This window comes from Conger conger, chromosome 6 (genome assembly GCF_963514075.1).
Source record: "Conger conger chromosome 6, fConCon1.1, whole genome shotgun sequence".
In the NCBI taxonomy this organism is placed as follows: domain Eukaryota; kingdom Metazoa; phylum Chordata; class Actinopteri; order Anguilliformes; family Congridae; genus Conger; species Conger conger.
In genome coordinates, this window is record NC_083765.1 from 53,538,835 (window position 1) to 53,551,228 (window position 12,394).

Below are 12,394 nucleotides of genomic sequence, written 5' to 3' on the forward strand. Positions count from 1 at the left end.
TGCGGTCAGTGCTTTACAGGCTGCGCCACCGAGACACCCAGAAACTTTCCATTTACGGAAAAGTGATGAGGGAGAAAGGAGCAGCCATGTTCCCCTGGAACAGAATAAAAATATATTCTTATCGGGAGAGATGTTAAAATGGCAGCACTTTGTCTCCTACAATCTCTTAAGAGACAACTCTTCTTCTTTGGTTCACAGGAGGTATGTGTTCAGAAGCAGAACACAGGCTGTTCTCTGTCATCTTTGCCAAGTACAACCAGTACATCCGCCCAGTGGCCAACGTCTCTGATCCTGTCATTGTACAGTTTGAGGTGTCCATGTCCCAGCTGGTGAAAGTGGTACGTAAATCTCTCTCTCTCTCACTCCCTCACTCACTCTTTCTCACTCTCTCTCTCACTCTCTCACTCTCTCACTCTCTCACTCTCTCTCTCTCTCACTCACTCTCTCACTCTCTCACTCACTATCTCACTATCTCACTCTCTCTCTCACTCTCTCACTTACTCACTCTCTTCTCCCCCTCCCTCCCTCTGACACTAAAGAGTCTGTCTCCTCTTTTTTTTCTTTTTCTCGCTGATGTTAGCGACTAACGCACATAGTTTACATCAGAGAGCTGTGAGAACAGTGGCCATGGCAGCATACAAAACAAATACAGTAATTACATGAATAAACCATCGAGCCTCGCTCTTCACATATGAACAGCGCACTTCCCGAAATGAACACACGGCGATGAATCCCCCCCCCCTCCCCAGAACAATGTGACTGAGAGCTTTAAGCGCCTGGAGGCAGGCGGCGTGATATGAAGGCTGGGGAACGTAGCCGAGACGCAGAGGAGCATCAGCTGTCGGACCGCCGCCCGGAGCCTCCGAGCCTGCTCTTGCTCTGTGGTTCTCAGCAGGGCCTCCCGCCATATGAGACCGGCGCCCCCAGACTGGAAGGTGCCCGTCACTGGAAGGGAGGGCCTGGATGTGCGACAGGGCAGGAGAAGATGGGAGATGTCAGCTCTCTGGGCGCCGCGCACAACCTCTCTCCTGCACAGATGGCCCCCCGCTGCTCCGCAAATGGCACGTTGAATAAACGGCTGCGGATTTAACGCCAGATATTGACTGTTATTCCCTGGTCAGGAGAAAAGCCGCAGTCCCGCTCCGCTGCCCCAGAGCGGACGACTTTAATTAAGTGAAGAGAAGGCTCTGCGCCCGTATGGAGGGTGTTGAATATTAAAACGCACGCAAATGAAAGCTACGTTATTGCATCAAATTCTGCCACGCTTTTCTGTATAATAAGGCTATATTTAGGCAGGGCCAATGAATGATGTTGCCGGTATTGGATTTTAAAGGAGATAGCTGGAATGTATTTAAGGAGGAGGTGGATACATTTGTTAAGTTCCAGAGACCTAAAATGGAATTGCCTTAATGAAATTAAGAAAATCATTTCCAGATCTAATGCAACACAATTGTACATAATCCAGTTTCATATAATGCAATTTCATAGTTTTAACAAGACTGGCAATATTGTTGCCATGCACGGCCCAGTTGGCCAACACAGATCCTTTAATTACGTTCCTTATGTTTAATTATGATGATTCACCAGAAAACACTGACAAGACTGCGGTCTTTTTATGTTTAAAAATTGGAGTGAAAACTGTGGGTAAGTGGTCTGCTCAGGTTTCACTTCAGAAAAGGGCTGCTTACGCTGAAATGTTATCTTTGGGTTTTGACCTACACATCTTTCCTGCTTCAGATAAATGCTTTAAGGGGTTTGGTCCCAGAGAGCTGGGCTGTGAGCCAAATAAGCTTGTTTCCAACAGGGATGTCGGCCTGGAAAATACTGATAACTTCCCCCTGACCTCGGCTGATCTGGCAGGCGAGTGCTTCCGATTTTGATTGATGAGGGTTATTTACATCCGAGCGGCCCTTATTAGATTAGCTTGGCCTCATCCGCGCTCGCGCTACGACGCCTGCTTGTTTCAGTTATCGACAGTCGCAATTTCTTGGATGGCTCAGGTGCGAACGGCCACTGGGTTACATACCCCTTTGGGGCCTGGTGTTGGTCGATGATCTGCTCACATCAAGGATCTGGTCAGGGTCCTCACGTATCTCGGTTGAGTGGTGATGCATCGTGACGTGTCGCATCTTGATGGCTGTAGTGCTTTTAAAGCACGCATTCAGAAATAAGCTTTCCTACCTTTGTTTAAAAGAATAGCCGATGTGAAAATATAATTTTGTCTGTTTGCTTGTCTCAGGTAAGGTATCCACTATGTATAACTATTTCCCCACAACGGAACATGTCATTCATACATGTAAGTGGTTACGTTGTCACCCTTGTAGCACTTTTGGCACAAGCAAACTACTTTTCTATACAGCTGTACTTTCAGTGCCTGATTCCTAGTCTACTGCAGTGGAAATGAGACACCTCATGATGCGTCACTACGCACCAGAGATTAGCAAGACCCCGAGCAGATCGCTGAGGTGACACAGACTGGCACTGGGTCCGGTTAAGACTGCTGGATTCCTCGTTCCTCGCCAGATTCCTTTCCGGTTTTGAGAGCTCGTATGTCGGTTCATGTTCGTGATGTGCGCTCGCTCATGAGATCGCTTCAGTCATGGCCCGGAGAGCTCAGCCCCGCCCTGAACCCCAGCCGCGACCCTGTTCTGCACTACAGAAAGAGGACGTATGTGTTAAATGAGCAGAAGAGCCCGAACCCTACCCACACACACACACACACACATACATGCACACACACTCGCACGCGCCTGCAGTCCTCAGGTGTCAAGAGTTGTGTGCGAATGCGTTTGAGGACTCAGGTGTTGTTCGTGGAGCCTGAGAACAGAGTGCCTCCTCTTACGTAAAAGAAAATGTTTGTTCATTTATTTAATTTATTTGTGGTACCATTGCCTCCTGCATTTAACCCATCCTAATTAATTAGGAGCAGTGTGCAGCCATAGTGCAGCACCCGGGGACCATCTCCAGTTCTGAAGCCAGTGCTTTGTTCAAGGAAAACGACAGGAGCACATCGAGGGGCAATTTAGACTCTCCAGTGAACCTAACCTGCATTTCTTTTAACATTGAGAACCTTGTGTGTTCTGTTCTCTGTTATTCAGGAAGCTTTTGTTAATATGTTTCTTTTTAAAAGCTGAGACATTTATCCAAGTTCATCATCACTACATTGTGCAGTGCGCGCCTTGTAGTCTGTCATTTTGTGAACATTTTGTCTTCTGTTTTCAGGATGAAGTGAATCAGATCATGGAGACCAATTTGTGGTTGAGGCATGTAAGTGTTCACTTTACTTAACACATTAGTTTTGATTGGATTGCGAGGTTAGACGCTGTCATGAATCCGTTTCAGGCAGTAAGATGTATTTTTTGTTTTGTGCTTGTTCTCCAGAACATTTTTGAGCATTTGATCATTAATATAAGCCGAGAGATTTTGAAATCACTGATTGGACCTTGTGGCGAGCAGATGCAGCATTGATGCAAGCTACAGGCATCTCCAGGTGTCCGTGGTTTTAGATCAGTACCTTTGAAGACAAGTTTCCTAATGTTTCTGGTCAACTTTTGCCAAAATATGGAACCTGTGACTCATCTGTGTCCTTCGAGATCTCTGATGAATTATTCCTCGGTTTTTTTCTCATAAAGCGAACTGTCTATAATAATTCAACTATACATATCCTGCTGTATATGGCCCACAAATCCCAAATAATGGTTTTCGATGGAAGATGTCCAATGTCATATGAAACTGAAGGCTTTTTGTCGATTGTCGATTAATAGTATGCACACAGTTTAATGGTGATATATTCTAACATTTAGTAGTACATGTTCTGAGAGAACAGAGCTGTGCAGTTTCAAGGCCTTATTTATGCCCTCCGCATGGGTGGACACAGCTGTAATTAAACCACAGTGGCATTCAGTATACCGCGTATCTCCTGGTCAACTCGGAGAGAAGAACATGCGTGGCAAAGACAGGCGATTTCATCTTCACGTTCATCTTCCGGAGCGGTGGTGCGGTAAGAAGGCAATGACGAGTCCCAGTCCGAGGAAGGGCTGTTCTGTGGGGAGTTTGCACGTACAGTATCCCGCTGTGTCCGTGTGGGTCTCCTCCGGGTACTCTGGTTTTCTCCCACAGTCAAAAGCCCTGCAGTGGGCTAATTGGAGACTCAAAATTACCCATAGGAATGAATTCATGAAATAGAGAGTGAGTGAATGGCGTGCAGGTCCTGTGGTGGATTAGCGGCCTGTCCAGGGTGGGAAATGGGTGGCAGCTCATCTGCATGTGCAGGGATATTGCCTATGCTAGTTCAGAAGAACCAAATTAAGACTTGCAGTCTGTAAGTATTTGGACAGTGGTATAATTTCTTTATGAATGAGGTTCAAGTGCAGACTGTCACCTTAAATTTGGTGGTATTTACATCCATATCGGGTGATCCGTGTAGGAATTACATCCCTTTTTACATGTAGTCCCCCCATTTCATGGGACCAAAAGTAATTGGACAGTTGGCTTCCCAGCTGTTCCCATCTGATTAGTCAGGTGTATTGAATTGCTTCCTTAGTGTAGGTATAAGGTCCAGTCCAATGTGCTGGAGTACAGGGCCAAAAGAACAGAAATTGTAGCACTGTCCAAATACTTATGGACTGCACTGTATTTTGATGATAACTATTGCCATCCGTTTCACAGGAAGTTGCAAATACTGTCCGCTTCTCCCTGTCTGAGACATCTGCTGAACTCTGTCAGTCTATATCTCAAAGTTGTTACACAAGTTCACTGTCCAAGAAGACATTAAATTTATGTTTTATTAGCCTTCTGAATGCTTCTCTCAGCTTGCAGAGAATCATAAACTGTGATATTGATCATACAATAAAACAAATTAGTTTAGCTAGCGCTTGTAAATATATATTATATAAGCAACATGCCAGAGACGGGCTTGGATGGGCACAGATCCCAACACACACTGTACAGTCATTTTTCTTGAACAAGTGTCTTCCTCCATATGTAGTCATTAACCTCCAGAATGACCGTATTGAAATGACTGCATGAGTCACCCAATTAGGTGGTGCACTAGATTAGGATATGCTGCTCTAAATAGCACCAATACTCATACCAATATACTCTTATTGTCATAGATTCCCCTATCAATTTTAATATATTGTGTTAAATTTACTATTATGTTAAACATAATATACATGAATCAAATTGTAGGGGACACACCTCACCTGATTTAACTGCAGTATAAACAAATCCCAGTGTTACAAGACAGCCTTACATTTCAGTGCTATTGTTCAGGCAGACCTCCAGGATGTATGAGAAACTTGTGTTTAGCTGATTTTTTGGAGCAGCAATGGTTTGCTGCATGGGCTTTGATCTTGAATCTCATGGTGTTATTCAGTTAATATAGGAAGGATAGCACCACAATGTGGTGCATTGATGACCCTCACGGCATCGCGATCTACCGAACCCGCTGGTGGTCCCATACAGTAGGTTGCAGCCATATATGAAATATCCTCCCAATCCACTCTGCAGTGTGAGAAGAAGCAGCTGGCCATAACGTGTTTGGGAGAACTGCTGAACACATGGGACTCATCAAACCAGACAACATTCTTCCATTGCTCCAAGGTCCAGTTCTGACTCTCAGTGATGTCAGGGCTTTCAATGGTGGACAGGGGTTAGAATGGGTGCTCTGGCTGAACATTCCTCCATAACCATCATTCAAATGTGACTTGTGCCACAGCAGCCCTTCTGTTGGTTCAGACCAGATGGGATAGCCTTTGTTGCCTTTTGTTTGCGCATTGATGAGCCTTGGGCGCCCAAATCATGTCTTGAAATTGTGTGTGAAATATGTTCTGCATTTTCGTTATCGGGAAACTCCTATATACTAAGTTCAGGCGACAAAATTATGAGGAAGACTTCAGTATTCAGTCAATGAAGCGACAATGAATTGTCATCCTATGAAAGCACGCCCTTCTCCGTGACTGATTTGTGTGCCCTTGTAAATGGTAAGAGTGTTCTCGATCTGTCACCGCCGAGGGTAGTGTGTAAAGGTCACAGTTACAAACCACCGCTCGGCAATGAGAATGTCATCAGCGCATAAAAGTGTCTACGCCCTGTAAAAAAAAGCCCTTGGAGCGAAAGGTATGATTTACGTGGCGTGGGTTAGGGCTGTCATTTGGCCCTTCCTGCTGTCTCACTCTATCAGCCCAGGCTGACGAAGGGTAGCCATCTCAGAAAAAATGCCAGAGGTGAACGTGGAGCACATTTCCCTGTAGCTGGTATCCAATTCGGCCTCTCTTGGCAGTCATGCATCCCAGCATGACAGCCAGCCAGCTAAGTGACAACCATGCTGCAAAATTAGTTAATGCATGCCAAGCAGTCAAAACATTGTATCAGCATTCTCCAGCAAAACAAAACAATTTTTTTTGTACTGTAGTATGGCTTAGTCATATGAGATTTTAGGACAAACATTTGTTATTGAGTGAAGATATGTTTTCCAACGCTTCAATTGTGGAAAGAAGATGGAAGAGGAACGTAGAAGGTTTTTGCATGACACAGATTGACGCTTGATAAAAATACAGCCCAGCGTGAGATGGGCCTGACATGGTCAGCCATAGGGTCATGGGGGTAAATGTGGGAGAAATGAAGTCCTTGCCTTGGATCTTCTCCTCCGCCATGGTCCTCCTCAGTTGGTTTGACAGCTCATATCAAACACCACAAATACAGATGGAGTTTTACATATAAAGTTATGAATGTTTACGAATTTGTGTTTATACAGTCAGGTCCATAAATATTGGGACATCGACACAATTCTAATCTTTTTGGCTCTATACACCACCTCAATGGATTTGAAATGAAACGAACAAGATGTGCTTTAACTGCAGACTTTCAGCTTTAATTTGAGGGTATTTACATCCAAATCAGGTGAACGGTGTAGGAATTACAGTTTCTATATGTGCCTCCCACTTTTTAAGGGACCAAAAGTAATGGGACAAACTAACAATCATAAATCAAACTTTCACTTTTTTATACTTGGTTGCAAATCCTTTGCAGTCAATTACAGCCTGAAGTCTGGAACACATAGACATCACCAGACGCTGGGTTTCATCCCTGATGATGCTCTGCCAGGCCTCTACTGCAACTGTCTTCAGTTCCTGCTTGTTCTTGGGGCATTTTCCCTTCAGTTTTGTCTTCAGCAAGTGAAATGCATGTTCAATCGGATTCAGGTCAGGTGATTGACTTGGCCATTGCATAACATTCCACTTCTTTGCCTTAAAAAACTCTTTGGTTGCTTTCGCAGTATGCTTCGGGTCATTGTCCATCTGCACTGTGAAGCGCCGTCCAATGAGTTCTGAAGCATTTGGCTGAATATGAGCAGATAATATTGACTGAAACACTTCAGAATTCATCCTGCTGCTTTTGTCAGCAGTCACATGATCAATAAATACAAGGGAACCAGTTCCATTGGCAGCCATACATGCCCACGCCATGACACTACCACCACCATGCTTCACTGATCAGGTGGTATGTTTTGGATCATGAGCAGTTCCTTTCCTTCTCCATACTCTTCTCTTCCCATCATTCTGGTACAAGTTGATCTTTGTCTCATCTGTCCATAGGATGTTCCAGAACTGTAAAGGCTTTTTTAGATGTTGTTTGGCAAACTCTGATCTGGTCTTCCTGTTTTTGAGGCTCACCAATGGTTTACATCTTGTGGTGAACCCTCTGTATTCACTCTGGTGAAGTCTTCTCTTGATTGTTGACTTTGACACACATACACCTACCTCCTGGAGAGTGTTCTTGATCTAGCCAACTGTTGTGAATGGGTTTTTCTTCACCAGGGATAGAATTCTTCTGTCATCCACCACAGTTGTTTTCCGTGGTCTTCCGGGTCTTTTGGTGTTGCTGAGCTCACCGGCGTTCTTTCTTTTTAAGAATGTTCCAAACAGTTGATTTGGCCACACCTAATGTTATTGCTATCTCTCTGATGGGTTTGTTGTGATTTTTCAGCCTAATGATGGCTTGCTTCACTGATAGTGACAGCTCTTTGGATCTCATATTGAGAGTTGACAGCAACAGATTCCAAATGCAAATAGCACCCTTGAAATGAACTCTAGACCTTTTATCTGCTCCTTGTAAATGAGATAATGAGGGAATAACACACGCCTGGCCATGGAACAGCTGAGCAGCCAATTGTCCCATTACTTTTGGTCCCTTAAAAAGTGGGAGGCACATATAGAAACTGTTGTAATTCCTACACCGTTCACCTGATTTGGATGTAAATCAAAAAAATGTAAATTAAAGCTGAAAGTCTGCAGTTAAAGCATATCTTGTTCGTTTCATGTCAAATCCATTGAGGTGGTGTATAGAGCCAAAAAGAGGAGAATTGTGTCAATGTCCCAATATTTATGGACCTGACTGTATGTAAAGCTTGCTCAAGCTGCAATTCTGAAATTCACTGCAGAGATAATCATTTTATACTATTTTTGTACAGCAGGGTCAAGCCAAGGATAATGCACAGATTTGGAACACTTTTTTCCATTTTGTGGATAATATGTTTTGGTGGATGTTGCATGTAGCCAAAGAGTTTTATGTATGGTTCAATCAAACCACAATACACTAAAGAATGTAATTGACTGAATAATTAATTTAAGCAGCTACTTTATACAACATTATGCGGTAATGTCTCTGATGTGCAAATAACCAAAAGGTTTTCACTCCTTTCATTCTTTCTTCAGATTTGGAATGACTACAAACTTAGATGGGATCCAAAGGAGTTTGGAGGCGTGGAGTTCATTAGAGTGCCTTCAAATCGAATCTGGAAACCGGATATTGTTCTCTACAATAAGTAAGTCCTGCTTCGTCATCTTAATAAAAATCTACCGTTGGATCTAAGCTTCCATTTTCAATACTAATTACTTTAATATTATATAAAGGTAAGGGCAGTACAATCAAACTAAAGGCTGTCTTTTATCTTGTTGGAAGGAAGGATAAAATATTTAAGTGCAGAACATAATTAAACCCACTGTTGTATCGCGGCATGTAGTGATTAGAGGAAATAGACCATGGAGCACAATGTTTTGAGGACCAGATTCCAGGAGGGAAATTGCTGTATTGCCCCTGTGAAAAGTTCTTTAGCTCAATCACTCCAATAAAACCGCACTCTGTATGAGTTTGCCAAGCACTTACCTGCCAAGGCATGGGTGTTTCAGAGAGTAAATCAGGAATGTGAAGCTCATTTCTTTACTTATTATGCCCACTGTGAACAGTAGAAAAGCCATTTCAAACAGGATTACACAGTGCCAGTTTCTTGACTCAGGTAAAGATTTTCAATTATGAACAGCATTATTTAAAACTACTTATTTCCAGAGGTCTCACTTAATTTATTTAGCTGAATATCTTATAATTTAGGTAAATGTACAAAACATTTAGCTAAATATTTAACTAGGTTCATAAAAATCACCCATATTGATTAGTATGTGTTACAAAGTTAAATAAATAGAAAAATATATAGAAAATACAAAATTATATACTGCACTTCAATAGCGCATATAATTCATATTGGCATGTACATTTACATTTAAGCTGTTGATTTTATTACAATTCAGCATTTTGTTAATATTTTTACAAAATGTCCAACTCCATTTCAATGCTCTCAATTATGGAATTGCAATTCAAATCACGAATGTAAAAATATCAATATAATACAAGCATTTTAACAGAACCTAACTAATTAATTGATTTTATTGAAATGGAATCAAGCCGAATCATACTTGTTATGACATGAAAGACGTACTCTGTAGTGCCCCTCTGTTTCTCCCACAGTGCAGTCGGGGACTTCCAGGTTGATGACAAGACCAAGGCCTTGTTGCGCTACAATGGTGATGTGACCTGGATCCCGCCTGCCATCTTTAAGAGCTCCTGCAAGATTGATGTCACCTACTTCCCCTTCGACTACCAGAACTGCACCATGAAGTTTGGCTCCTGGACCTACGACAAGGCCAAGATTGACTTGGTCCTAATTGGGTCCACCATCAATCTGAAGGACTTCTGGGAGAGCGGGGAGTGGACGATCATCGATGCTCCGGGCTACAAGCACGACATCAAGTACAACTGCTGTGAGGAGATCTACCCCGACATCACCTACTCGCTCTACATCCGCCGCCTCCCTCTCTTCTACACCATCAACATGATCATCCCGTGCCTGCTCATCTCCTTCCTGACCGTGCTGGTCTTCTACCTGCCCTCGGACTGCGGCGAGAAGGTCACCCTGTGCATCTCCGTCCTCCTCTCGCTGACTGTGTTCCTGCTGGTCATCACCGAGACCATCCCCTCCACCTCTCTGGTCATCCCGCTCATCGGAGAGTACCTGCTCTTCACCATGATCTTCGTCACGCTCTCCATCGTCATCACCGTCTTCGTGCTCAATGTGCACTACCGCACGCCCAAAACTCACACCATGCCCCACTGGGTGCGCGGCGTCTTCCTGGGCTTCCTCCCCAGGGTGATGTTCATGACCCGGCCCCAGCGGGACCCTGCTAAGATGGGCCCCTCTGCCCAGTTCCTGCCTCCCCCGCCCTGCACTCTGCACATCGCCGGCTCCCTCCTGCCCCAGAAGCAGAAGAACCTGAACACCGGGCTCCACCCCCGGCAGCGCCTGCTGATAAGCACCGAGCTCTCCAACCTCAACAATCTCAGCGCCGTTCCCGCCAAGGCTGGGTCCGGCTTCCTGTGCCGGGAGGGCCGCTGCAACTGTTGCTGGCGCCAGAGGACCACCAAACTGCCGGTGGATGGTGGTGGTGGAGGGACCATCGGTGGAGGAGGAGGAGAAGGTAGTCCTTGCTCCAGTTCCGAGTCCTTGGACGGAGGGCTCTTGACGCTCACCGCCCTCTCCCCAGAGGTGAGAGAGGCCATTGAGAGTGTGAAGTACATCGCTGAGAACATGAGACTGCAGAACGAGGCTAAGGAGGTGAGTCTAGAATCTTCCTTTTCACAAAATTTTTGGAATGTTTTGGACATATTGTAGACATATTTTATCTTTATTTGCCTGTCAACTCCACATTTTCTTTTGCAATCAAACAATGCACAAGTTGTCAAAGTACATTTAAAGGGTACTTTTATACATTTTAGTTTCACCATGTAGGCATTACAGCACTTTGTGTTTACATAGTTCATATTTCTGGGCACCATAATGTCCGGGACAAATGGCTTCACATGTTTCTGAGTAGTTATGTGCTTATCTAGTCTTGACTCAAGGCTTGTGACAAATTACTGAAAATGACTACATTAATGTATATATTATTGGTGCCCGGAACTACAGATATGTATAAAAAGTGTTGTGATTTCTACATGGTTATACATTTTATTCTACAAGCTAAAGTTTTGCACTCTAACTAGGTGCAAATTGATTACAAATCCAATTCAAGTCAAAATATGTCTTTGTCCCAAATATTAAGGAGCCCATTGTATATATTGCTTTTTAAGCTGAAGCCTCGAGTCATATGATCATAGTTTCAGCCTGCCACCAGACCAACTCATATCTGAAGCCAATAGTTTTGTAACAGCCTTGTGTTCATGTCTGATCTCGGTTATGAGTGTTGCATTGTGAAGCTGAAGTGCTCACGGTTCATTTCTGGTTTTCAGGTGCAGGACGACTGGAAGTACGTCGCCATGGTGATTGACAGGATCTTCCTGTGGGTGTTCATTTTGGTGTGCATTCTGGGAACCGCCGGCCTGTTCCTCCAGCCCCTCTTGCTGGGGGAGGATGTATAACGTACTCTGACTCCGCGTATTAACTACGATCAGATCGCCCAAGTCATTACAATTTTGAATGATTTGGAGTGGCCGTGAAGAGAGAATTGGACCTTGCCACGCTCCAAAACCTCGTTAACAGGCGGGCTTCGCTGTGGAGGCGAGCTGCAATCATCCGTTCGGTGTCATGTGAGTGGACATGCTTTTTATAGGATGTTGATTCGATGTGGTGAGCTTTTTAGCAGTCTGCTGTGTAGGAGGTTATCTACAATTTCACTGTACTACACCTTATCTGGAAATAGATTTTTATACTGTACCTTCTATGCTTAAGTACTCAAGTTCCAGCAACTTACTTTCTGAAGAAGAGCAACTCTTTATTTATCTATCTATTTATTTATTTATTTATTTATTTATTTTTTAAACAGAGGTCAGTCGTTCATCACTATTGGATACACGCTTGTGATGTCACAGTCAACATTTCTCAGTGTACATTTGCCCTCCCCCCTCCCTCCCTCCCAAAAAAGCAGAAAAAAAATTACAATAAAAAACGTCTGTTTATATTCAGGGATTGCATAGCACCGCATTTTTTTTCCATTTCCAATTATGTTGCTTTACAACAAGTCAAATTAAAACCAAAGTTTGTTAACTATTTTCTCTCCTTTTT

General features: G+C 43.8%; 1 protein-coding gene across 2 annotated transcripts; it reads left to right on the forward strand.

Moving 5' to 3' along the window:
* Positions 1-200: 200 nt before the first annotated feature.
* LOC133130029 (neuronal acetylcholine receptor subunit alpha-3-like) lies at positions 201-12,041 on the forward strand. Of its 2 annotated transcripts, XM_061244240.1 has the most exons (6): positions 204-338; positions 3,223-3,267; positions 8,718-8,827; positions 9,805-10,534; positions 10,634-10,948; positions 11,623-12,041. In XM_061244240.1, the coding sequence occupies exons 1-6, from the start codon at positions 204-206 to the stop codon at positions 11,749-11,751; spliced, it is 1,464 nt and encodes a 487-aa protein (XP_061100224.1). In that variant the 3' UTR covers positions 11,752-12,041. The 2 variants fall into 2 exon arrangements, with proteins under 2 accessions (XP_061100225.1, XP_061100224.1); XM_061244241.1 differs by having other exon boundaries at positions 201-338; positions 9,805-10,948.
* Positions 12,042-12,394: the final 353 nt, after the last annotated feature.

Excerpts from the sequence above, each read along its gene's own strand:
- LOC133130029 (XM_061244241.1), top strand. The coding sequence starts at position 204 with ATGTGTTCAGAAGCAGAACACAGGCTGTTCTCTGTCATCTTTGCCAAG. Across the intron at positions 3,268-8,717 it reads CCAATTTGTGGTTGAGGCAT|ATTTGGAATGACTACAAACT; the intron begins GTAAGTGTTCAC and ends TTCTTTCTTCAG. Across the intron at positions 10,949-11,622 it reads TGCAGAACGAGGCTAAGGAG|GTGCAGGACGACTGGAAGTA; the intron begins GTGAGTCTAGAA and ends TCTGGTTTTCAG.